Raw genomic sequence first — 27,500 nt, 5'->3', positions numbered from 1 at the left:
GTGCGAGTGGAGCTACAGGTCAAGACAAACGGATTTAAGCGACTATTAAACCGTTTAAGTAGAATTTTCGTAGTTTTCGTGAATAGGAGATGTCTATTTATATTCCATGTATATAGGAATTGGAGAAAGGTAAGCGAAATTAGCGGTATTTGTTTATTTCTGGTGACCCATTTAAATCATGAGCTGACGCAAGCAGCTTACGAATTGCGTGTGTGGCTTACGCGCGCGCGCTCAGCTGAAAACCCTTTCGAGCCTCCTTAAACTGTTGCAAATGGACGAAACTGAAAGGATAATGAAGAATTATGTAGATCAAAGGGATGTTGTACAAGACAAAAGACAAAAGATAAAGTCAGCAATATTAAATACACTTAATTTCTGGATCATTGTTCTTTAAAGATATTGGAAAGGTAAAAGATGAATGATTACTCATTTTATAATTTGCCTGCTATGAAATGTTTACTGCACTTTTCGTAAGATTATGTGGATTCTGAAAGTTATTGACTATTTTCACTGTCCCGTAATGTGGCACAATACGTTTTTGGGGGGTATTTACATAAAAACAATACAAGTTATTTACTCTTGGGACTGTATTATTCTTCAGTGAACTGAACATGCATTGTTTAATGCAAGTACCACCTCAAAATGAACTGTATTATTGGATTGGTGAAAAAAGCAAATTTATTCCAATCAATGTTTTCTTCTTTTTTTTGTGGTAGTGTGGTAGTTCAGGATTTACTAGTGGCCACACAAAAAATTGATGTTAATTTCCGGGGGTCGTTACTATCGGAACTTTACAGTAATTAAAATTGGTGATTATTATTTTGTTATCATTGTTTGTTATTCTTGTAGAAGGGACACAGTCGCCAGGCCGTGGTGCTTCTGCAGTTGGTCCAGAGGCCAGGCAAGATGTTTCTAAATTGGCAGAAACACTTGGTAGCAGCTTTACTGTTCAAGGTAACTTTCATGGGATTATTACACTGTGAAAAAGGCTCTAACAAGTTTCCTTGCAATGTTCATCATTTTCCTTTCGTAAATAAATGTTTTCCAAGTAATGTGCATGTACAGTACTGTTCAAGGTAAATTGTTTATAGATTGTTATATGTTCATTGATTTCCTTTTGTAATTTGTTTCATTGTAATGCTGTTGCATATACCTAGACTGCTTAGGCTACTGGAAGCCTAACTGAATTTCTTAGAAGTGGTCCTTACACTTATACCTGAACAGTTTTAAGCAATTGTCCCTTATAGACACCTGAAAATGCTGCAGTGTCAGGATAAATTATTTCTCCCTGTCGTCTATAACCTGCACTTTAATTGTATACATTAAATTATTACATTCACTTAGTCCCTTCACAGGAATACATTATTCCTATGTAGGTATTCCTGTGTAGGAATACCTACACAGCAAATTGACTTGCTCCCAACTGTGTGGCTTCAGCTCAGTTGGTTTCTAGAGCGCTGTTCTGTCTCGCATTGCAGAAGTCACATGGGCTGGAATCCTGTTGAAGGCACCTGAATTTTTTGGGTGACTGTAAGATCAGAATATTGCTTAAAATTGTTCAGATACATTTGACGTTCCTAGCTATGGTGTTGTACCAGGCTATCTACATGTAATAAACATTTCAGACTCAAGGCAATTCAATTTAATGGTCTACAAAAATGTTCATACATCCAGGTGAAAATGAAGTTGATGAAGCTTTGATTTACCAACATGTAAAATTGTTTTTATTCCCTTTTTCTGTTCCTTCTTAGTGGACATCATGCATGCTTTGTGGAAAATCTAATGGTTGCATATAGTTGTAGGTCCAAACTCACACTGCAAACAATTAAATACTAATTATTCTTTTTGGCATAATTTTTTGTTATGAAGTTTTGTACAGTCGACTTCCGATAACTGGAACCTTCAAGGGAAATTGAAAAAGGTTCGAGTTATCGGGAGTAAGGAGTTGAGCAGCAACTCTTTATGAAGATACAGGCACTGTTCAAAGTTAAATGTACCCCAAACCAACCTGAAACCTGAACTGGACTTACACATTAAATTTTTGTGTAATGCAACAAGAGGACAAAGATTACAGGGTTTTTTCAAAATAAATTAAATGTTTTGGACTGTAGTACTGTGTTTTTTTTTTATTTCTTGCGTAATGACAGACATGGTTCGAGTTATTGAGGGTAAAAAGAATGACCCAGAGGGAAACAAAGATTGGTTAGAGTTAGCAGGAGGTTCAAGTTATCAAGGGTTCATGTTACCAAGGGTAAAATTGCAGTAAATGTATTATGGAAACCCAGGGAAAATCGATTTTGGTTCAAGTATTAAAGGGTGAGGTTCGAGTTAGCAAGGGTTTGAGTTATCGGGACTCAATTGTATCATACAAAGTGGGCAAAAAGTCACAATCAGTACGTAAGTTTTAAAAGCAAATTAACAAAAAAAGTAATGTTGTTTCTAGACCATGTAGCTCGCCAAAGTAGTGGCAATGGACTGCGACCCCCAAAGAGGCCCAGCCATGGTACTGTTGGACGGCCTATCAAGTTAAGAGCCAACTTTTTCCAGATGAATATCTCTCCAAAGCTGACCTATTTATACCACTACGATGTTGAGATTATTCCAAACAAATGTCCAAAGGTTGTTAAAAGAGATGTTGTGAACCAAATCATACAGAAATACAAGAAAGAGACTTTCCAAGGTCATGAACCAGCATTTGATGGCGAAAAGAACTTAATAAGTGCCAAAGAACTTCCATCTCCAGTAAGTCAATTATTATAATAATTGCATAATCTCATAAGGATTTACATCAGGTTACATACATGTAATAAGATTACAGTATGTTACTAATTACTGGGTTGCCTATGGGCAAACCCAGTTGAGGTCTACGTTTAGTTTGTTTGTTTTCTTTTTTTTTTTTTTTTTTTTTTCGTGTCGGTTAAAGTCTTGCCTGTCACTCCCCTGGTAAGTAGTGTCTTTGTGTATAGAGCCTTCTGCGCGTATTTTCTTAGGATCGAGAGGGTAGTGGAACTGCGTAGATTTCTCTTGTGGACACAGTAGAATCATTAACTTAGCCTGCAATGGCGTCGAAAGTCATGCAACGCGAATGGCGTTTTAGTGGATCCTTAAACAAAATATACCCTTATGGAGCTCAATAATGGAAAGTCAGTTGGATAAACTAGGCATGAATCTCAAAAGCGACGAGTACTGGACTTCGACAACAATCTATCGCCCGTCGAGACGAAATCAAAGTGAGCAGTATTTACCTGAAGTTACTATGTAATTTGACACAATTGAGTTTCTTGTCTTCACGCACGCAATCAAATAGGAAGAGGTTTTCGCCTCTAAGAGCAAATATGTTGTTTGTTTCAATAAAATTTTCGCTGGAAAAGGATTCTGTGGTATTTTCTGCCTTTGTGAATTATAATATCATGTTGTGTATTGAATTTTCGAGCTTAAGGTTGAAATGTGATATGGGAGAAGTTTTTTAGTATTGCTCTGTAAGCAGGAAGGGTTCACAGGCCTGTTGGAAGCGTGCTTGAGTTTCAACAAAATGAGGCCCAAAATCAGTGAAAACTTGTGACGCAGATGAATAATAAAGTAGCTGCTATTTCCAAAATGATGGAATTACCTGGTGATAAATAACGTCGTACGCGTCTTGGAGAGTAAATTTTGACTTTGCATAAACAAGAGTTGGGCGATTGTGATCTTTGTTTTGACTTCGCTCATTTCATTGTCAAACTTTATAACACTTGACAGAAAAAGAAACTTACAAAAACCCGGTATCTTGCCATCATTTGACACAGATGCTTCACTGTTTGGCAAGTAAACATGCCGCGGTAACTTAATCACGGCGCCCGCTGAATTCCGGCCATGTCACTTACGATTTTGCAATTTACTTGAACGTAGCAAAAATCTCCCAAAATGTTTGTCGCTGATCGTAACTTTTTATATTCTATATTCATGGTTCAAAATTAATGTTGTTTTCATGTCGTAAATATTTTATTCTCGATCGACCGTCCGGGAAACTTCCTTCTGCTCTTTCTGAAAACTGTGTATCAATATTTATGTGCTTTTTCATCAATATTTGTTTTGCATAAAGCAAGCTAACAGAATCTGTACCTTGCTGAGTTCGCATTTGTTAGCGTTAATAGTATTTTCGGTCAGATGTTTCTGTTTTTTATGAGGGGTTTATTGTTTTGGTCTCCCATCCCAACACTAACCCCGCGAAACAGGGCTTGACTTCAGTGAAGTTTAGTATTACAAAGTTTTCGGATGCTCATAGGGCACACTTGTGGTGAAAAGAAGTTGTGAGGGAACTTGAAAATTATCAACATGTCAGCCCAGAAGCCAATGTTTCTCGCTTCTCTTTTATTTGTTATTCTTCAGAGAATGGAATGCTGTTTCTCAATACCACACAATTCAGTGCCTTCTGATTTTCTGTAGCACATACCACAGGCAAGCCAGTGTATGCTTCACAGAAGCATCTAGTTTCATGTTGAAGTTAGGCATTATAACTATGACTTTTAAGACATAAAAAATCATTGCTTTTTCTCCAAAAAAACCCAAAATAAAATATCAAGCTTTCAAATGTACCAAATTTACAATACTTAATTGTTAAGAAGTGCAAATATTTGGGATCCTTAAAAGATTTTTACAAACAGTAAAACACATCTTAAAATCTTAGAAAATGTTTGAAGATAATTAAATTTTAATTTGTGCACACAAAAACAATAATCGTTTAGATATACATTGTATACAACATGTACTTATTAGAAACATGAAAAAGGTTTTGTTAAAAATAATTAATTTTGCTGTTTTTGTGTGGAAACCTTAAAGGCCGGGACACACTAGGCGATAAGTCACTGCGACACGTCACGGGGACAAGTCGCCGCAACAAATCGTCTTGTGTGACACAGTTAATTTCATGAAAATCATTGTCGCTGTGGCTGAATTTTGTCGCCGTGATCAGTCACACGAATGCAAACCAGTTTGAATTCATGCGACTTATCGCCGCAACAAAACTAGCGAAAGCAGCGTTGTCGCATCGTGTGTACACTTCCGGCAACAAGTCGCTGCGACAAAATATAAATGAACCAATGAGAGAGCGTCATATGGTCAGCCATATTGAATTGGAAGACTAGTTCACATTCCCCCTCATATGAGATCACGGCATTTGTTCCGAACAGGCGTTGTCGCAGCGACTTGTTTTGCAAGTACCGGTAGTACACATGGAGCAACTTGTCGCAGAGACATGTCGCTGCGACTTGTCGCCTAGTATGTCCCGGCCTTAATGTTACTTGCGCAGTGTTTCAACATTGTCAACACAACTTTTTTTGTTTCATGTTATTTTGCTGTGTGTCATCTTCTTTTATCTCATTTAGACTATAGCTAGTGCTACTATGATAAAAAAGATCACTTCCTTTTTTGCTTTTGAGTGTAAGTTTTGGATTTCACAGATTTTCATGGATTTCTGCCATTACTCCTGTTCAAACCTTACCGATTGGACCTCAGAGGGTTGGATCTAGATCCAAAACTCCCATGCTGCATGTAATTCAGCCATGTACGCATGCACTGCATTCTTAAACTAGTGAGTCTTTATGTCATTTTCTCCTTGATCCAGCTCTCTAAGATTTTAAAGGAAGTACAGGTGTAATGGCAGACTATTAAAAACAGCACCGGTGCAAAAGTAAGTTGACAGTCCCTCGAAACTCGATCCGTGAAACAAGATTCTTGTTCCTCGATTCTCAAAAACTTCGTGGATTGAGGCTCCAGTCGAGTTTCAAGACTTTTGAGGATTTTCGAGACAATTTTGAAGACTCTTGAGTGGAGAAGACAAAGGAGTTTTTGTGTGATTAATTTTTCATGCATCTCTTCAGGTCTAGTTTATGAGTTCTATCTTACTATAGATTTCCATCATTTTTCACATTGGTCAGAAACTATGACGAGACACGTCAGTTTCTTTCATTTGTTGAATTATTTTGTATACTTTTGAAAAGATGGGATTGTGTTTTAACCTTTCATTGTAACTTTCGCGATATCGATCCGTCACTTTGTGCCTGCATTGTTGATTTCAACTTGAATATTTAATTAGCCCTCTGCCATGTATTCACACAGAAACTAGTTGGACGGGGTATTTTGCAGTTTATTCCCAAAAACTTATATGGAATGAGGTTTTCCATCAGTTCACTTCATAGAAAAAGTTGTGCTCAGAAAGGCGTGAGCTTCACCGACCTAATTTTTGTTTGGTTGTTTGTATGATAATTTTGTCATGACCTCTCTTTTGTTGTAAATTGTTATGATATGTCGCTCGATCGCATTGAAAGTCAATGAATCTGTTTTGTTGTATCTAACTAGCTTCAAGTCCTGTATTTTTGAAATGTTTTATTCAAGGCAATTTATTTTTGCTTATTTTTTGGTAATATATGTATTTGTGCACACCCCTTAGTGTGCACAAGTATTATTCGGAAGTCATATTCAAAACTCAAGTGCAACTTCATAGGCCATTTCTGAGTTCATGTCTGCCTCCTCTTCAAGGCGAGTCTAAGTGCGAAGTTTTTGTTGTGAAAATTAGTTTTCATTTATATGTAAAGTAGAACTAATTACCATTACAACAACTTCGCACTTGGACTCACTTTGAAGAGGAGGCAGACATGAACTCGGAAATGGCCTATTCCGATGAAGTCGGAAGTTTAACACTGGTCATCATCAAAATATTGGTCTTCGGATTGGACTTGATCAAACATCCAATTAGCACTATGCACAGAATTTTGAAACATTAACTACAAGTCTGTGTCACACGAGCTCTATGATCCCATGAAGGCATATCTTAAATAAAATGGCCGTTCAGATGAAAAGGATGCTTAACCAGTCAGCGTTTCAAGGGCTTTTTTTTGTTTAAAAGGCAAGGCTGCTGCCTAAGAAAATTTTCCCGGAGCCCTTTGGGCTTGCAACATTAAAAGTTAGTTAAGCCCGAGTCATTTTTTCAAGAGCCCAGAATTAATTAATTCCGGCTGGGATCAAATTTACAAGAAAGTGAGGATGAATCAAGAAAGGCACCTGTTCGGGCTACTAGTTCAGAAATTTGGTTGTAAATTCGTATGAAAAGGTCCAGGGCTGCACCTTTTGGGCACTTTGCTTTAATAAGAGTCCAGGGAAAATGCGATCGTTAAAATCATCTGTGCTTCGTTTTTGCACTTGCAGTTGCATTGAAATGTTCAAAGTTCTCTCTCACACCGGTGCATTGAGCGATATTGATCGAAAAACCAACAATTATTTTTTTTAATACCATGCGAAATTGACTAAAATGATAAGTGCGAAAAGTTTCTGTTCAGATTCTTTATGGAATATTAAAGTGTGAGAAACTTTTAAGGACCAAATGCTTGCGGGCTGTATTTTTTAACGAAAACACACGTGTAGTCCAAGCCAAGTGTTAAGTGTAAATGAGTGTTCTCCTAAGGAGCGTTTGTACATGGACAGAAATCAAGTGAGGCCTAACACTTACACTTTACACTTACAGTGTAGCACTTGGCCTCGGCCAAGCTGATTAATTTTGTCCTCAAACTCCCACGGCCTGCTCCCATCTGGCCTTGTGGCTCAGTCTGTAGGAGCAACGGTGATCTAATCCGAAGATTGTGGGTCGGATACCTACCCAGGTCAGAGATTTTCTCTCTGTCCTTTGGTCATGCATACGAAGTTCCTGATGCTGTAGATAAGCGAAGGTTCTTCATCCATCATATACACAGTAGCGTTAGGCCTCACTTGATTTCTGTTCATATGTACAAAGGCTACTTAGGACAACACTCATTTACACGAAGTTCAGATGCTTTGAGTATTCTGAAGTAGCAAACGTACCAGTAGCAAAGACTCCTTGCTGCCTAAAATTTATGCCTGACAAGATACATTTTTAATTTGTGCAATTTAACTTGTGCGATTTAACTGATAACTTAAGGTAGCTCAAACCAGTTCCAACACTTTCAAGTAGCCTTGTTATTACAAGGATTGATACTACAACACTTTATCATGTCACAGCAATGTTGTGGCTTTAGTTACTCAATTATAATTATCTAAAAACATCAACTTGGTGACCCCAATTGTTTATTGCACAAAAGTGATCAGCAGGCAAGATGAAACTCTTTACAAAGAGTAAAAAAATTCTGTGGAGCAGATTCAGAGCTAGCTTAAATTTTCAATTATTTGAGGTGGCTCTGAATCCGCTCCACGGAACTTTTTCAAACTTTGCAGAAAGTTTCATTCTGGCATGCTGATTGCATTCAGAAATAAAAAAAATGGGCTCACCTTGTTCTTTTTGAGATATGAGCAGCTAAAGCCAAAATGTGGGGTGTTTTTGAAGGACTTTTCCTTGTTACGTCACAAAAATGACTGCATCTTGTTCAGCAATAATAATTGATGTTTCACATGGTACCACAACATTGCTGTTACGTGATAAAGTGTTGTAGTGTCAATCCTTGTAATAACAAGGCTACTTGAAAGTGTTGAAACTGGTTTGAGCCACCTTAAGTTGGCACCATCATCAGTTAAATGGGTTTAATGGACGATGATCATGTTACGGGGAATTTATGGGGTAAGATTATTATTTTTTTTGTGGTTGTTATCTTTTATTAGGTGGAACTCAGTGTTGTATTGCCTGGTGAAGATGGAGGAAAGGACAGAACATTTAAGGTTTGTTTGTCAGTTAAAACGTGAAGGATGCACTTTTTTTAGTAGTGCAAGAGACCCTTGTGTGTTTTAGGTATTTCTTATTTATAAGTGCCTATGACATTGCCAACATTGACTACATCAAGGATTCTGATACAGTGTAGGTAGGTAGGTTGAGAATGCTTTGGACTTGGATGACGATAATACCGTATTGTATTTACCCGTGTATAATACGCACCCTTTTTTCCGCTAAAACAGCTCCGAAAATTGAGATGCATATTATACACGGAATCCATTGTTTAGGAAACGTGTCCCTCATTAGCATAAAATTGATTGAAAAGTAAAAGGCTTGACCAAGATCCACTAATAAATTAACCTTTCTGTTTAAAGGAACAACTGAACAACATAGCCTTCACTTTTGAGGGATAAACTGAAACATCAAAATGGCCACGAAACTCCCCAGAGTTTACGATGCCGGTCTGATAAATAAGGCTTATTAAAGGGGCTAGGTCACGCAAGTTTAGGCAATTTCAGCAATGATCAAATGGTCATAGAATTAACTAAAATATCAAAATAACTGTTCAAAACTATAGAAGAACTCTAACAAAACACAGGGATGCCAAGAAGGGACATGGATGGACAAAACTGGAGAGGATTGAAGTGGATTGAATTTGGGTAAATTTGAAAAACGTCGGCCCACCTTTTTTCAAATTTATATCAATCTATATCAAAATGGCATTTACAAAGCTGGAAAATCATTCTCAGTTGTTATGTGGCCGTGATTTTGCAAATGAAAGACTCTTGCTCTGCCAATTTTTACGTTTAGAGCTCATAATTAACAAAATGAAACAAAATTACCTAAAATAGTGTGACCTAGCCCCTTTAATTTTGCTGAAGATCATCGGATTTCACACTGTTATATTATAAAACTTTGCAAAGAACACAACTACCCACTACATGTTACTGGAAATATGGACAAAACGCCACTGATCTTTGATATGCCGCGGAACCGAATGATCAACGTTACACCACAGGGAAGAAACTTAATGTCACGCAACTGTTTTGTTGGCGCGTGCTGGTGATGGATCAAAATTAAGACCAATGGTGATTTTCAAGAGGAAAACAAGCACAGGGTTATCAGCGACGCCCAAGAGAAAGGCCGAATGGATGCCGAAGGAATGAAGAGTTTGGCGTGCTTCATGTTTTGGGACTGGGAAGGCGAAGAAGCCTGCTTGTTTATGCTTTCGAAGCTCGTGTGACTGAAAGCATGAAAGCAACATTTACAGAGAAAACACCAATTTAGCAGTAATTCTTGGCGGATTGACCTCAGTTCTGCCTGAAGAGATGATTGAGTCGTATTTTGTCAAATATGGAGTAGTAAAAAAACCTTGATAACACACAAGACGATCTTGTGGACGGACAACAAGATGAACTTGTCGATGACGAATCTTGTGCGAGAGAAGTGCTATTCGATTGTGACTACGAGTTAAAGGTTTATACACGGGTAAATACGGTAACGATAATGATGATGATGAATGTGATGAAAACAGCATTATCGATTGATTGATTTTATATTTCAAAATGGCACAAATATTTAGCTCGTCCTGCCAGTGGCAATTAACCCATTCACACTTGAAGCACCCCCACTCAGTGAAAGTACCGTAAAATCATCTGGCGTTTGCCATTATAAAAATTAATCATAACTCTCTCTGTCATATGGGAAAGGGATAGATAACCCAATCATAGGACATGACCAACACAAATACGAGGTCTGTCATCATCTGAAGGAAATACCAAGAAATTGAAAGTTAGATCCAATGAAAGGGAAAGCACGCTCTTCCCAGTATGTTCAAATAAGATCTTTTATTAAGTATTGTGCAAAGAAATGACTTTGTTTCATGTTTGGTGATATCAATATTTTTCCTAGGTCAAGATCCAGTTTGCAGCATCAGTAAGTCTTGTCGCGTTGAAGGCCTTTTTGGATGGCAAGCAAAATGGAAAAATGGCTCAAGATGCTGTACAGGCATTGGACATTGTCTTGAGGCAAATCCCATCTACCCGCTTTACACCTATTGGACGATCGTTTTTCCCCTTTAATGGCCGTGGCAGACCCATAGGGGAGGGATGTGAGGTGCAGTTTGGGTTTTACCAGAGTGTCCGCCCTTCAGAATGGAAGGCCATGCTGGTGAACATTGACGGTGAGACAATAAAATGATTGTGTTTTGATTATGCACTTGATCATCATAATTTAAACCCTTATTAAGTCTAGCTGGAAGATCAGCAGGTTGCCTTGAGTTGATACAATGTACATGTAGCTTGGATGGACCTCACAGCATCTCTTAGGGGGACACCATATAATTATACTGTATCAGTGGCTGAAATGTTTCCCATCTATTAAACCAAGATCTGTGCATACATAATTATTTGACACTGGATGTGTATGCAGATGCTCTGACTTAAGATCGTTCTCCAACAGGTTACTGAATTTGTTTTCTCTTGTCTACATGGAATTACTCCATGACACTTAGTAAATAAGTGCAGGGTTATAGCTTCCTTCCAGTTACTGTAGGCCCCTTATTGACCAGTAAAATCGTCAGTCAAAATAATATGTAGGTTATTTTTGTATGAACAGTATTTTTATTGTTAATTTCCACACTCGGCCCCATCAGCAACATGCTTTAAATATCTCTGTGTACTTGTATATCAATTTGCTTGAGACTTTTCATTGCCTAGCAAGGCTTAAGAATTTTTATGATGTCGTTATTTGTCATTCCCCTCATAGAGAGAAGAAAGGCTGGTGACTCGCGGCGACCTCGTCCCACAAATTGCTCTCGCATCACAAAGCAACGGTTCAAATCGCCATAAAAACACCGCAGCCTTAAGGCCAGATAATTTTCCTATCACATCAACTCCATTCCGGGACCACACAGCGACTTTTGGCGGATAAATTCCAAATAATGTTCTGCTTTCTATAATCTTCCCATGCACTCAGCCTTTCTTCTCTTTATGAGGGGAATGACAACTAACGACATCGTAATGATGTGTAGCACAATCACCATACCCAATTGGGAGGGACTCAGAAACATTTCCTGATTTATTCAGTTTAACGTCTTCAATAAAGCTATATTTTTGCTGAATGCTAAGGTTATCCTTGTTGATTAGCATACAGGGTGGAAAAAGGGTAATCGACTTTCTTTTCTTGAGAAAACAAAGGAAAAAGATAGAAAAATAGGAAAATTTTGAGTGTAACGCGTAACACAATTTTCAAATTGAAAGTCTTCAAAACCATTTTTCATAAGAGTTAACACTTATGTGGATTAACGGACAATAACCAGTGATAACACGCAGTAAATACTACATAAAATTATGAGCCAAATTTCAACAGTTCAAGTTTATTAAAACACATTAAAAAGATTCAAAATTCCGTAGTTTCCTTACTGTAACGCTGTGTTTTGGAATTCTGGCGCTCATTAGGTTATTGTTTGAAACAAGTCTTCAATTGATATCTGTGGGTTCAAAACCATCGCAACTAAATGCTCATACCTTGTGCTTTAGCATACAGAAAAATTAGTTTGAGGGATCCTCTACGAATGGAGAAATCACTCCTCAAAACAGTCGCTACGCTTTTTTGTTCCGCAATCACGCAATAATATTTTTCGAGACCACTTCTTTCAATGTTGCTCCTGATCCAACCAAGGCATAACTGGGTTCCAACCAAGCATTTTCTGAATGCTCACAAGTTCCCCTAGCTATTTTCACAGTTTCATCATCGTAGCTTTCAGGGTCGCGAAAATATTAGCCTTTGACTGAGTCGCTACGTTTTTTTTAACATGCTGGGCCATATTGAACCAAGTCTATAATGCCAGTAAACATCACAATCTACTTTGCAAAGAAGCCATGATTTCCATGTGTTTCACAAGGCTTGGTAACCTTTCCTCTATGGATATTATGGGGAAGTCCACAATGTCTTTTCAGGGGCATTTTTCAGGAAATTGGGAGAAACATCTGCTCTGACCTCAAATTGTAAAAGGGAGCAAAAAAGTGGAGCAGAAAGCCAGCGTTTAGGGTGTCAATAGAACTAAATGAGGGGATGCTTTCCTCCATGACTTAAGTGAAAGCTTTCTGTTTTTACTTTTTATTTGCCTCAAAATTGACTATCTGTATGAAAGACCATGCCTGCAAGGGGTCATGGGTAAATCAAAAATTCAGTTTTAACAGACCAAACTTTAATATTTTCCGAACAATTAGAAAGATATGAAAGTCCGGGTGTGAAATAAGCCAAAATAAGTGATTTTCACCCCAATAAACACAATTTCACAATTTTTAGGTATGTTACAGGAATGGGTACGGTGATCATGCTACTCATCAATCCTGTTCTTTTCATTTCAGTTTCTGCAAAAGGATTTTATAAAAGCCAGCCAGTAATCGACTTCTTGTGTGAAACCTTGGACATCAATCCTGGATATCTTGAAGACAGAAGATTTCAAATTGACAAAGAGAAATTCAAGAAGGCTATAAGTGGTAACTGGTATTTTTACACTGTACTTGTTTTTGAAAGAGTGAAGTGATCAGTTTAAGCAATTATTGCTGCTTTATGGACACCTGAAAACTTCAGGTGGCTCCAACGAGATTAAAACCCATGACCTCTGCAAGGCTGGTGCAGTGCTCTACCAACTAAGCTATGAAGCCACACAGTTTTGAACAGGTCAATTTATTGGGCTCATGAATGTGTTCCTGGGAAAGGACTTGATAATTGAAATTAGCGTAGGTAATCACATGATTTCGAGTGTAATTTGGAATAAGTATTAATTAAGGTGGCTCGAGGCAGTTTCACCACTTCAAGAGACATTCTTATTACAAGGTTATAACTACAACACTATCACGTAACAGCAATGTTATGGTACCATATGAAACACCAATTATTGCTTAACAAATTGCGTCCACTATTGTGACGTATAGGTTACCATGGCAACATGAAAGCTTTCCAAAACACCCTATATTTCGTCTTTACTTGGTTATATCTCAAAAATGAACTCAGTGACCCCATTTTTATCGTAGAATAGTAATTAGCAATCTGAGATAGAACTATCAGCAAAGTTGTAAAAAATTCTTGGGAGACAATTCAGAGCTCTCGTAATTACTGGGTTGCTAGTGTGGCAATCCCAGTAAGAAAATGGATAATATTTCGTCGTTTATTTATTTATTTGTTTTTTTTTTATTTTTTTCGGTGTCGGTAAAAGTCTTGCCTGTCACTCCCCTGCTAAGTGGTGCATAGAGTCTTCTTTGCGTGTTGTTTTAGGTTTGAGGGGGTTGGGGTAATGCATAGATTTCCATGGTGCACACAGGAGAATATTTAATTAACCTGCAATGGCGTCGAAAGTTATTGTAACGCGAATGGCGTTTTAGTGCATCTTTAAACAAAATATACCCTTATGGAGCTCCAGAATGGACGGTCAATTGGATAAACAAGACAGGCGGTGAAAAATACATGTCTGGAATCTTAGCAATGAGTAATGGACTTCAACAACAATCTTTCGCCCGTTGAGTCGAAATCAAAGTGAGCTGTATTTCTAATATTTTGCCAAGCCAAGTGTGGTGTTATTTACAACACTGAAACCAACTTATGGGTAACTTATGGGTTCAACAAAGACAGAGAAGGAATCAAACACCTTTAGTGGATCTGTGATCTCTGTTGTCTGGCTATTTGTATTATTTTATTTGTACTCAACTCCGCACAGTCTTCCTGTAACACTTGGGCCTCTGCTGGTACAACTTCTGGGTGACCCCTTAAATGGTCTTAATGACCCCCGACTTGAAAAAATTGAGTGGAACACTGCAGTTCAATACCACCCAACTCAGTTCCTTCTGTTTTTGAGTAACACATACCACAGGCAACCCAGTGTATGCTGATGGAGCATCTAGTTTTTCGAAAAAGTTAAGGTAGCCCTGAATTGGCTCTCAAGAATTTTTTTAAACTTTGCCGATAGTTGGAGATAGCACATACTTTTTTTTTCTTGCTTACCAGGTGTTCGTATAGAAACAACGCATGTCCAAACAATGAAGAGAAAGTACACTGTTTGGGAAGTGTCAGGTCAATCTGCTGATAGATTACAGTTTGACATAGAAGATGAAACAACAGGCCGCAGAAGCAAAACAACTGTGGCCCAGTACTTCTATGACAGATACAGAATACAGTTAAAGTATGTTTAGATAGATGCAGCAATTTAGTTACTAGTTTACATATAGTCAACGGTGATTTCCCAAGTGCATAAATTACTCATTTTATTTCTGAAGAGAAACGAAGATGCTTGATTGATCATTAAACTGCAACTGCAAATTTGCTTAAAGTTTTTCCTGGTCGCAAACAAATAATTATATTGTGTGTTGTGTATATTCACACAAACCCTGGATGAGTTTGTGTTTGCCAAACTGGAATTTCTATGTTTGAACTTTAAGAATAACAATAATTATCTTTAATCAGTCGACATAAGGTTTACAGCAATAAACGAAAGAAAGATCTGAGAACAAGCAATGAAAACAATACAGTGAATGAAAAGAAAAGGGCTTAACTGCAGAATACCCTGTCACTCCATAACACCTCTAGCTAAAGAATACTAATATTACAATTTTAGCTGGTTCATACCTTTGTTAACCTGTCCCAGGCTCCCAGATAGTTGGGAAAGCGAAAAAAACTGCTTGTGAAAAACAAGTGGGGGGAGGGGGGGGGGGGGCGTTGGGTCGAGGGTTTGTATAAAGCAGTATTCTTGTAAAGCACTCAGCATTAACTAAAGGTAGTTGAATTGTTTTTTCTATGATGCATCCTCGTCAGTCAGGAGGGTGGTATAATTATAATAATTGTAGTGCTTCCTTAATACCCTTACTAAAAGCCTTGTATCAGACTTTTTTAGAACACTCAGTTCATGTGAATTGCTGCTGCATTTTTTATGGCATCTTTTGAGGAAGGGTTCCGTGATGTTTCAGGTCTGCCCTCCAAGATCAAAACATTTCTCAGCTTCTGCAGCAGTAGTTATTTTGAGGTCAGGTAGAATTTACACGTACACTTTTGTTTTTTTCAGTTATCCTCATCTACCTTGTCTCAAAGTTGGTCAGAAAAAGGACCGTTACCTTCCCATGGAAGTCTGTACCATTATTCCATGTCAAAAGAGACATCTATCTGAACAGCAAACTGCAAATATGATCAGAAGTACTGCACGTCCTGCCCCAGAACGACAGAGAGACATCCAGTATTGGGTAGCAAATCCTTTTTTCTTGAGTTTTCTCGCATACAATAGCATCATTTAACGTTAAAGCCTGGTTTTCTCTTGCGGTGCAAGCTCAAACGCACTGATAAGACTGCTGCTTTCACCGTGAAAACGGGGTTAACGCAAGCATAAGCACAAGTGCAAGGATAAAAAATTTTCCTTTTCCTTATGCTTGTGCTTATGCTTTCGTTCACTTTTGTTCTAATGATTTGTGATTTGTTATTCTTGCGATTGCCTGCATTTTTGTGCCCTGATTTGTTGTTTCCATTGTTCTTCTTATTTTCACCACTTTTATTATGTTGTTCTTATCATTTGTGTTTCGTTATTCTTGCAATTGCCCGCATTTCTGGACATAAGTGCTACGTCTGGCCAATTAATTTTGATGCTTATGTTGACGTTAGTTTTCACTCCTTATCGCTGCTGAATAAAATAGGCACGCAATGTGTGCGGCTAAACATTTTTTGGCTTTCATCATCAAAATTTATATTTTGGATGACATGACTTGGTGGTTACAGAAGTTAACCACAGCAATGGGGAATTTGTTACCTCTCTCCTCCCCCTCCCACCACGCCGCAAAAAAATAAATTGGAAAGCATTCAATGAAAAAAGCCAAGAACTTGGACTGTTGTTAAGGAAACAAATTTGTAAACCACCTCTCCAATTCTCAGGTATGTGCAGAACATCGTTTCTGAATGTATGACAGTAATCGACAAGAACATCTGGAGTTCATTTTGTTCACAAGTGCTGTAGACGTCATGGATCTGGAAACTTGAAAAAGAATTATTTCTAGGTTGTCTTCAACCTCCAAAAGATACAAATTCGGAAGACATATAATATACCGGTATTTTGCGATGGCTGTCTACACAACCAATTAACAAAGATACATGTAAAGATGCCGCAGATTTTGCAACAATTTTACGTTTCAGTAATTTCATCCCAATATCACTGAGGCTGTCAAAACTTCCTATTTAGGATCTAATCGTTCAATTTTGAGTTCATGAAGGGGTAGTTTCTAAAGAAACTGTGGTGCTGCGTCGGTGGTCGGTGCGCATTTTTTCCTGCATGTCACGCACACGTCATGCATCTCAGACCAACGAAGGTAAACAAACATGGCATTGAGCCAGTGTTCGATCCTCCCTCGGGCAAAGTGTCGCTTGTGGCATCGTGGGATAGCTGTGTATCCCAACGGTCTAAATATTCGCAAAGCAACAATTAGATTTCAGTTTATTATTTAAAGCCTCTTCTGTTATATTTCCGTTAATCTTCCAGTATTTGAATTCAAATTAGTTGTAACTTTTTTCAGTATTAATACGTCAACATCCATTTACTGTAGGTATATGTACATAGAAGCAATCCAATGTTAAGTCTCATTGTACCTGTAAAAGGCTGGTTTGGCCAGCTGAAATACAATACATTGCTTAATCAAATCTGTGTTGTATCGGCTCTTGCTCAAAATATGTACTTTTCAACTTGTAATTACGCAAATCAGATCAAACCGATTGATGGGGTGCAGGGATGGCGCAGTGGTGAGAGCACTTGCCTCCCACCAATGTGTCCCGGGTTTGATCTCCAGACTCGGCGTCGTGTGGGTAAAGTTTGTTGGTTCTCTACTCTGCACCAAGAGGTTTTTCTCCGGGTACTCCAGTTTTTTCCCTTCCCTCAAAAACCAACATTTGATTTGATTTGCGTTGATCTGATGATTTCAATTTACAGTGTCCCCAATTAGTACTCCTGCGCTAGAAGACTAGACACTTAGTTAAAGTTCCTTTCCTTTCCTTTATCCAACGAACACCGGAAGGATTATTGTCCACGGTTGCTTGCTTGAAAACTCCTAAATCAGGTCATGGTAAGAGCACCGGTGGTGACAGGCAATGTGGTATGAAAGGAAAGTCAAAATGAGTTCTCAGTGATGAGGGTGGTGCTGGTGGTGGTAGGGATAGTGATGGTTATAGAGGTGTCATTGATGAAGATGACGATGACTATGAAACACCAAGTTGTGAGGTTTTTTTTAACCCATTTGCTATGACAGCTTGCAGATTTATCGAACCCTGTAATTACAGTACTAAAGCAGGAATACAAGCGTTAAAGATCAGCTATTTGGTATTGTGTTCTTACTTTAATCCAAATGAATTATTTGTTTTCCTTAGGTGCAAGAAATGAAACAAACAAGTGAAAAATACTTGAGAGGAGAATTCCAGACCACTGTGAACCCTGAAATGGTTGCTGTTGGGGGACGAGTCCTCCCCGCTCCCAAACTTAAGCTCGGACCCCAAGATCAAGGGCTGATCCCACGTGAGGGCTCTTGGGACATGCGCAATCAGAAACTATTTGATGGCGCCCGTATTGACACATGGGCGTTGGCCTGTTTCGCAACAATGCAACGTTGTAATCAAGATACACTGAGGAGGTTTTGTGACCAAATGTCCAGTGTGTCAACTCGAGAGGGAATGAAGATGACTGCACAGCCAAACGTTGTACGATATGCAAGAGATTCAAGAGAAGTAAGTTGTGCTTCCATGTCAGTAGGGAGCTTACAAAACGAGGACGACGACGGCTACGAGGACTTCATTTAAAAATACGAGTTCGCGTTATTCATATCACTACGAAACTATTTCATGTCGTTTTGCGTTAAAAATGTGTAGTAACTGTCGAGGAATTAAACTGGTATGAGTGAGTTGGTAGCGTGGAGAGAGAACTGAAAATTCATCGTCATGTCCTAACGTCCTCCACAGAACCTTGAATTTGGTCATTTCACGTCGTCACTTAGGACATGACGGCAAAGAAATGTACCAAAATTTAAAACGCACGTAAAAAGCTTGTAGAGCCATTGTTTTTGCTCACTAAACCTATTGTTTTGTAGCGTCGTCGTTGCCGTCGGCGTCGTCGTTTCGTAAGCTCCCTGGTAGTAGTGGTGCACGGCCTCTGCTTAGGCCTGTATCTGATTCCACAAGTGTGCTCATTTAAACTATAACGCAGGTTCATTTCGTTAAGCCGTCGTGTTTGATGTCACACTAGAGGTGGAATCATAAATCATGAAGAGCCGACCAAAATTTGTGGGACAGTTTCTCTTTCTTTCCAAAAAATATAACAGCTCCATTGATCCCCCTCCCCGCCCCTTGAACAATGTTTAGTCCTTTAGGTGAAAGACCATGAAAAACATTGTTTATGGAGGAGTGGTGGGGAAACTTGTTGAGACTGCACTTGTGGGTTGGAATCTGATGTTCCTTCAAATTAATCTGCCCAAAAAAACGTTTTGTTCAGAATTGTGGTGTGGTAACTGGATTGATGAAAGGTTTTATGATTAAAGGAAAACCTACCAAAGCAGAAATAAGTGAATTTACCAATTCGATGGTATCAGTCCAAAGGATCAGAACACTTCAGTTTTCCTCCCGCTATGCAACAAGTTTTGTTTTGTAGGCGAGAAATATCTTGGAAAACATCCATCTTGCGCAAAAGTATGTTGCTTCCCTGATGAATTCTTTTCAGACAAACAAGTCTCCAAAACATTTACTTGTTGGAGCTAGAATTCCAACAAGGAGTTGTACATGGTAGGGGTTAGGTGATTCAGTATTTTTGAAACCCCCATACATTATTTGTGTATCCCACATCAACATATAACAATTAGGTAAAAATCTTTGTTTTGATCAGTTAGTAGGGTCGCAACCTTTTGAGGTGGCTCGAACCAGTTTCACCACTTTAAGGGACGTTCTTATTAGAAGGGTTACAACTTCAACACTTTATCACTGAACAGCAATGTTATGGTTCCATATGAAACACCAATTATTGCTTAAGAAAATGCGCCCACTATTGTGACGTAATAGGTTACTATGGCTCTCCAAAACACCATATATTTCTTTACTTTCTTATATCTCAAAAATGAAGGAGGTGTCCCCCAATTTTTATTGTGGAATAGTAATTGGCAATCTGAGGTAGAACTATTAGCAAAGTTGTAAAAAATTCTTGGGAGCCAATTCAGAGCTACTTTAATTTTTCCAAAAATTTAAGGTAGCCCTAAATGGGCTCCCATGAATTTTTTTAAACTTTGCCGATGGTTCTATCTCAGATTGCTTATTACTATTCTACAAGAAAAAAGGGGTGTCACAAAGTTCATTTTTGAGATATAAGCAAGTAAAGACGAAATATAGGGTGTTTTTGGAGAGCTTTTATATTGCCATGGTAACCTATTACGCCACATTAGTGGGCGCATTTTGTTAAGCAATAATTGGTGTTTCATGTATATGGGTTATTGACCAAGTTTGAGGTCAAGATGGCTGGATATTGGCCAAGTTCTTTTTTTGCGTGTTGATGGACAGAGACGAAGTCGAGCAAAAAAAGAGCGAGGCCAATATCCAGCCATCTTGACCGAACAAGTTTGGTCGGACTTATTGCAACGAGCAAGCCGAGCGAAGACGCGAGGCTTGCGAGGCGGCCAGCTTAATGCCGCGCGAAGTATTGCAGCAGGCAGAAAAATTCTCGATCGTTGTGTGAGAAGTGTAATGTAAGGCTACGTAGTGTAATGTAAGATTCCCTGGAGATTTCAGTAGGGACCAATAATAGCACGTGTTTTGATGTGTGATGTCATTAGACAAACTTGTGCTCGGAGGTGAGTGAAAACACATTTTTCCCACTTCCCTGACCATTGTGTTGTGTACACTTCTGACACTTGCTTTGAGTGTTTTTTAATATTTATTTTCGAACCATCGTGTTCTATATTGAGTGAACGAGCTCAAAACTAAACCGGCGTACGTGTTGTTATCGGTCGCTTTTGTCGATTTCGGCCCGCTAGTAGAGCACTTTGTTTTTCGTTTTGTAACCGTTGAATCGTGAACAATTGAATTTAATTTTCAAAGAAAATATGTTGTCTGCAAAGTACAAAATTAAACGATCAATTTGACTTGTAATTCATGGCTGCATCTTGCAAAATAAAAATTCTACAAGTGAAACAACTTTCATGTGCGAGAGAGTTTGACTGGCCCGTTACATGCTCCACGCTGAAAAGTCTGAAAACTCTTTGGCGATTTTTTACATGGCACTGATTTTATTCAACATAATTATTGTATATTCCTGTTAAAATTACGACCGTTCAGAAATTACAGCAGTGCGTTCCATATTATTGCAAAACACGTTGACATCTACATTGTTGTTGGAGATACAAAGTGTGCAATTTCTATTATTGTATTATTGTTAACTAGATAAGCCTTGAATTGCAGTACTTTCGAATAAAAAAATTACAACTACTGTTTGGTGTTTTGGAACTCTGATACAAATCTGTAAACTATGTATTATATTGACTGTTTCGTTGGCACTTAGCGATAGGTACTACTAGTTATATGATTTAAAACACCAAAAAATGATCTTTGATCTTGCGGGACCAAACGAGAAATCCCGAGCGGGCTGTATCGCTCCATCTTGCCCGCTCGGGTAGCCAATCACAGGGCGCGATTTGGTTCATCTTGCCCGCTCACGGAGCTAGTCATATAATATGATACCATAACATTGCTGTTACGTGAGACAATGTTGTAGTTATAACCCTTCTAATAAGAATGTCTCTTAAAGTGGTGAAACTGGTTCCAGCCACCTTCAACGTACAACAGAAAAAACTTTGATGAGGTATTTTTTCGATGTTGACTCGGAGATATTCAGAAAAAAACAGAGTCCTTCGCAGAAGTAGAACCAACGACCTTCCGATGACTAGTTCCGATAACTAGTTCGGATGCTTTTACCATGCACTGAAAAGACTGAAAGTTGACACGGGGATACTCGAAAAAATCCGAGCACTTCAAGATATCTAAGAGAGTGTTTACCATACAATACAGAATTAAATCTAGGAATATCAAAATTTTTGTTTCTAAAGTTATATTTACAAGACTTAGTACTGAAAATATCACAAGTGAAATCAGGAACTACCCTATATTTAACCTTGTACATGAGTATAACTATGTCTTGCAATCTCCTATTAAGAAGGCTTGGTAGTTTAGCACAATCTAATAAGTTCATATACGTTTCTGAATGTGAATTATAAACTATCCTTAGTGCCCGCTCTTGAATTCTTTCAACCTTTCCTGTATCCGACGCCTTACAGAAATGCCATATGAGATGACAATAGGTGAGATATGGCATGATAGCAGTTTTATAAAGTAATAATTTAGTCTCTGTACTGATTAAGCTTCTTAACCTGGCGAGAACGCTCACCCTTTGACTGGCCTTTTTGCATAATTCGCAAATATGTTGGCTAAAAATTAGATTCTCATCGAAGTTCACACCCAGTAGCTTGATGTTATCTATTGTCTTAATCGCTTGATCACCGATCTTGATGTTAATCTGTTCAGTTTCATTACGTTGTTTAATCCCTATAGCGTTAAGTGTTTTCTGGGTTGGACAATAAGAAGTTGTCTTTATACCATTTAAGGGCAGAGTTTCCTTCCTTTTCCATATCAGTACACATAATGGACATATCGCTACCAACTATATACATCTGATGGTCATCAGCATACATATTTAGATTTTCAATCTCATTTATTTGATACGATAGATCATTTTGGTACAAGTTCCACAGTGTTGGACCAAAGGAGGATCCTTGAGGGCATCCACGCTTCATCACATTACAGTCACTAGCAGCTTTGCCAACTTTCACCCTGTTGAGCCGATCTTTAAAATATGAACGCATTAGGAGGAGGAGTCGAACCCATGACCTTCCGATGACTAGTTCGGATACTTTTACCACTGAATAGATTTTTTTTATTTTTTTGAAGTTGTCTCGGGGATACTGGGAAAAATTCGAGCGCTTCTTTGCGGTAGGCGAACTCACGACCTTCCGGTGACTAATTCGGATGCTCTACCACTGGGCTATTAGAGACTCTTGGGCTCTAGCCCATCAAACTTGGTTCAGCTAACTTTTTCCTTTTTTGTAAGGTTGAAGGATTGTTCTCGAAGTGGTCAGTGGAAATTCCAAGTCTTCAGCTGATTATGATTGTCCTACCAGGAAACGATAAATGGCTTTACAAAGAAGTAAAGCGCGTTGGTGATAGCGTTGTGGGCATTCCAACACAGTGTGTTCAACTTAAACTTGCACAACAGGCGAAACCCCAAGTCTGCGCCAACATCTCGCTCAAGATCAATGCTAAACTTGGAGGCACAAACCATGTCATTGATTATTCAGTTAAACCTGTGTTCATTGAACCTACAATTGTGTTTGGTGCGGATGTGACCCACCCATCCCCGACAGAAAATGGCATCCCTTCCATCGCTGCCGTAGTGGCAAGCATGGATAGTCACGCTTCAAAATACCAAGCCCGAGTGCGCGCGCAAAGGCATGACAAAGGGAGAGGCGCGCAGGAAATAATCAACGATCTGGCTGTAATTGTCAGAGAACTCCTCATTGAGTTTTATAAAGCTAATGGCAAGCTTAAGCCGTCTAAGATCATATTTTACCGGGATGGTGTCAGCGAAGGACAGTTCGACCAAGTTCTTGCTCACGAAGTGCGAGCCGTTCAAGAAGCTTGCATGAAGCTTGAGAAAGGTTATCGACCTCGTATCACGTTTGTGGTTGTACAGAAACGACATCATACTAGACTGTTTTGTGAAGACGAGAGAGATGCTTCAGGCAAAGCACGTAACGTACCGCCAGGAACAACTGTGGACAGTGGAATCACACATCCGTATGAATTTGACTTTTATCTGTGCAGTCACTATGGAATTCAGGTAAATATAGCAAAGAAGTGCTCAGAAAAAAAGTAACATGCTCATGTTTTCATCGCACCATGATCATGCATCATAGGAACGATACCATGCATGCACTGCGAGAAGTATAAATTGCATCATTTCATCTGTCGTTAAACAGTCATTCTTTCAACAAAGTAAGGCTTTCTTAAATAAGAATAGGTTATTCCATCCCGTGTAGGATTTAATGTGTAACCCCGTGCTTAATGTATAATTTTATTTTGGCGTTTGTCCATTCTAAGCACTCTTTTTCACTGGTATTTGATATTAATTTAGGCAGCCTTTGTTCCTCGCCTCTTTCATACTCTATATACTTGTTGTTTTTAAGGGTGAAATTATTCGCATTGCAATGCATTAAATTCAAGCCAACTAGGGGAGCTTACACTCAGCTGTGTAAGTCGAGCCTTGTTGGGACTACAAGTTCCTCGCAAGTAATTTCTTAATTGTTAAGTAGTTTCTTTTTTCTTTACCCCAAAGGGAACAAGCCGACCTACTCATTATCATGTCTTATATGACGACAACAACTTCACAGCTGACAGCTTGCAGCAGCTGACTTATCAACTATGTCACGTGTACGCAAGGTGCACCCGGAGTGTGTCCATGCCAGCCCCGGCCTTTTACGCTCATTTGGCAGCCTTCCACGCCAGAGTTCACGTAACGAATGGAAAGTACGGAACAATGCATTAATGGGTTTTGTATCCATTGTTTTAAAAAGTCGTTATTAATTTGAAGTGCTTATGAAGGAAGATTTTTTGGCATAGTTAGAAAATGTCCTTGAAATACATAGGTGCTAAGTCATTGACTTTAACTGTCAAGATTACCAGTTTTACGAGGGCCCGAAATCACGCTCTTTTTCCCTCAAAAATGGTCAAGGGACTGGGTCAAATTTATTGGAAAATCCCTATGTTGTGAAGTCACATTGGTGCCAAACATTTCTTACTAGTCGTTCTTTGTGCAAGGAGGGATTTCTGTTCGGTCATGCAAGACACATACTGCTAGCAGGGCCTTAACTCGACGAGAGTTGCTTGGAGACAGTGTCAAACCCAGGCCAATTCTCGATCGCACTCCAAGACGCCATGTTGATTTTCTTACTGAAAGCTCGATTTTGACCTTTGCCTTGTCAAAAAATATGATGCGCGCGTTGCCTAAACCGGTTTGACCGGAGTGACTAGCCCAGAAAGTTGGGCTGCGGTAGCTTAAAACACTTGACACGTTTTCTGTAGACCCTCTCTTTTTCGCCCTCTGGCGAGTTTTAGAGAGGCTCTTCTCACAGTGGGGCAAGAGGAACCATTTCTTTCGATTCAGGGGAAAGGGTCAATATGGCCCTCGATTTTGCTTGTCTTTTTCCTCATCCGCCATGCTAGATTAATGTTTGACACCAATGTGACGTCAGCGGTTGTTATCACGGGTAATTTGAGCACGCGATCTAAATACCGTTAGGGGGCAAAACATTTCAACTTCGGGAATTCCTAAAGTGGTGTTTTTTTTTTTTCCGGAAACGCCGAAACCTTAGGATAAGAATGGGAAATCGTATGAACACGACTGCGTTTCGTGATTTATGGTTGCAAAAATTTGGTTTATCAACGGAGTTGATAATGTAAATTGACCACCGTACAGAGATTCTAAAAGCTGACGTTTCGAGCGTTAGCCCTTCGTCAGAGCGAATCGAAGGATTATGGGTTACGTGTAGTTTTTATAGTAGAGTAGGAGTAGGAGCTCTAGTAGTAGCTCCTACTCTACTATAAAAACTACACGTAACCCATAATCCCTCGATTCGCTCTGACGAAGGGCTAACGCTCGAAACGTCAGCTTTTAGAATCTCTGTACGGTGGTCAATTTACATTATCAACTCCGTTGATAAACCAAATTTTTGTATACTACTTCCCCACCGACGCAGCACCACAGTTTCTTTAAAAACTACCCCTTCATTCATATGGTTGCAAAAGTTCACCAGCCTTGGGCGAGTGCAAATTGCGAAACTTTCGAAACATCACGAGTGATCATAAACGCGAAATGCACGAGTTCTTATATACTCGACAAAAATTTGCCATTAGTGTCCAATAGACCTCTTTCATAACGGCTGCCAAATGAAATTTTCTTTTGCCGTTTTAATGCTAATAAGCCTTCTAGCCTCGCTACGACGAGCAAATTTTTAAAGAATATTTGTTTCAAAATGAAGGCAGTAGATCTAATTTACATCAATACAAAAGAATGTAAAAGTGGTCGCCATTTACGACAGTGGTCTATAGCAATTCTTTACCCTATTTGTGCATTCGTCATTGACCAATCAAAAACGCGATATAAAATGTGTTTTTCAAGGTTAACTTTCAAAACGGGTAGAGTAAGTGCTTCATGGGCACTTAAACGAAAAGAATGATTTATAATCAATTCCTGTGTTGAAATTTATATTTTGAAGGAGGGATTCATCATTCATAATAGACTCAAAGTTAATTGTAACGGTCATGAAAGCTGCTGGATGTTTAACTCGCAAATTTGCTCTTTTTCATAGCTCCGGCCATGTTGATTTGGAGAAGTGTGCAAAAGCTATACAAGTCAGTGATAAGATGAAAGGCGTGATGTACTTCACCTGAGCCGTTGGTTGCTTGGTAGCCCTTGGAACATAATACCAGTGCCTTTACATACCCAAGATCGAAACTAGTACCATAGAGTTCTTTGTTGGATAGTCACGAGAATTTGGTGTTTTATGTTAAGATCACACCTCTTAATTGATAATAATCTTCATTCTCAATACCTGCCTGACTGACATTTCATTGAAATTGTTGGGAGAATTTACATACTGATCACTCCAAAGGGTTAACAACGATAGAGAAGACAAAGACAGGAACTCTGAAATCTGCTCCCAAAATGTCCTTGTTTTAAATGGCATCTGTAGATTCCATCGGTTGGACCTCTTAGCAAACGTTTACAATGAATGAACTTGTAAAATCTAAAGACGTCAGTACATACTCCGAAGATTAAAACTAGTAGTTACCAAGAGCAAGGGCAGTGCTGCGAGGTCTTTAAATAAGGAATTTGTGGAATCATGTTCTACCTGCTATGTGTGGGATGCATTTCTCAGGGTTTCTTCCGAAAACCGTGGAAACCACAGTACTTTGCAGTACTTACGTGATCAGTACAGAATAATAATTTATAGTGTTGTCCATTAGAGGAAGAGAATAGAACAAGTAATTTACAGTAAGGACACTTGAACCGTGAACGCTTGACTTTTTTTTTTCGCCGACCAAGAAATAAAGGCTCTTCTTATGATGTATAGTGTTACATGTATAGCATTTTGTAAATGTAAAAACATTAAATACTCTTGTCAAAAGGACGAGTCCACATTCTATAGTCACTGAAAAAATGTACAAACAAATATCAAGTGTTCATGGTTCGAGTGTCTTCACTGTAACACAACAAAACTTTATTAAGTAAATGAGAATGAAATTAACTGCATGTAATAAATGCCGTCTTGGAACTGAAGAGTGAAATATTTGGATTTAAAAAAAAACATAACCAAAACATGGTGTGAATCAAGTTTCCAGTGCAGGTTGAAATGTAAGAATTGAGATTTAGCAATATAAAGAGATATATATATTTCACCTACTTGTTCCTTTGGGAACAAGGAGAAATAACAGCATAAAAAATCCTTTGATGCTGAGAAACGACACTAATTAATGATTATGGAGAACAATCAATATTAAGAAGGTAAAAAAACTACATGTAACTGATTCTAAACTACATTAGTTTAGGTGAAACTTTGACAAGATATACTGTACAACAGTGGGAAAAAATAGGCAGTAGATAATAGTGTCCTCAGAATCCTCAATCATGTAAGTGATATGTAAAACTGTAACCAAAATATTCATGGATGACAAACATCCA

The 27,500-nt window shown here is 38.6% G+C and overlaps 1 protein-coding gene across 2 annotated transcripts in view; it reads left to right on the top strand.

Annotated features, from left to right (window-relative positions):
• The window catches only part of LOC138003386 (protein argonaute-2-like), a 33,706-nt gene that overhangs the window by 4,787 nt on the left and 1,419 nt on the right, over positions 1 to 27,500 (top strand). The window contains exons 3-13 of one of the 2 annotated variants that reach the window (XM_068849431.1): positions 850 to 954; positions 2,444 to 2,742; positions 8,605 to 8,661; positions 10,565 to 10,835; positions 13,027 to 13,158; positions 14,663 to 14,837; positions 15,714 to 15,888; positions 18,047 to 18,400; positions 22,812 to 23,600; positions 24,096 to 24,286; positions 26,128 to 27,500. The exon at positions 26,128 to 27,500 is cut by the window's right edge and continues 1,350 nt beyond it. In XM_068849431.1, coding sequence (XP_068705532.1) covers positions 850 to 954; positions 2,444 to 2,742; positions 8,605 to 8,661; positions 10,565 to 10,835; positions 13,027 to 13,158; positions 14,663 to 14,837; positions 15,714 to 15,888; positions 18,047 to 18,400; positions 22,812 to 23,600; positions 24,096 to 24,286; positions 26,128 to 26,209 — 2,630 coding nt within the window. In that variant the 3' untranslated portion in view covers positions 26,210 to 27,500. The remainder of the gene's footprint in view (positions 1 to 849; positions 955 to 2,443; positions 2,743 to 8,604; positions 8,662 to 10,564; positions 10,836 to 13,026; positions 13,159 to 14,662; positions 14,838 to 15,713; positions 15,889 to 18,046; positions 18,401 to 22,811; positions 23,601 to 24,095; positions 24,287 to 26,127) is intronic. The other variant, XM_068849432.1, reaches the window with a different exon arrangement.

Source organism: Montipora foliosa, chromosome 5 (genome assembly GCF_036669935.1).
Source record: "Montipora foliosa isolate CH-2021 chromosome 5, ASM3666993v2, whole genome shotgun sequence".
Lineage (NCBI taxonomy): Eukaryota > Metazoa > Cnidaria > Anthozoa > Scleractinia > Acroporidae > Montipora > Montipora foliosa.
Note: the sequence above shows the minus strand (reverse complement) of the source record. Positions and strands in the feature narration are given on the sequence as shown.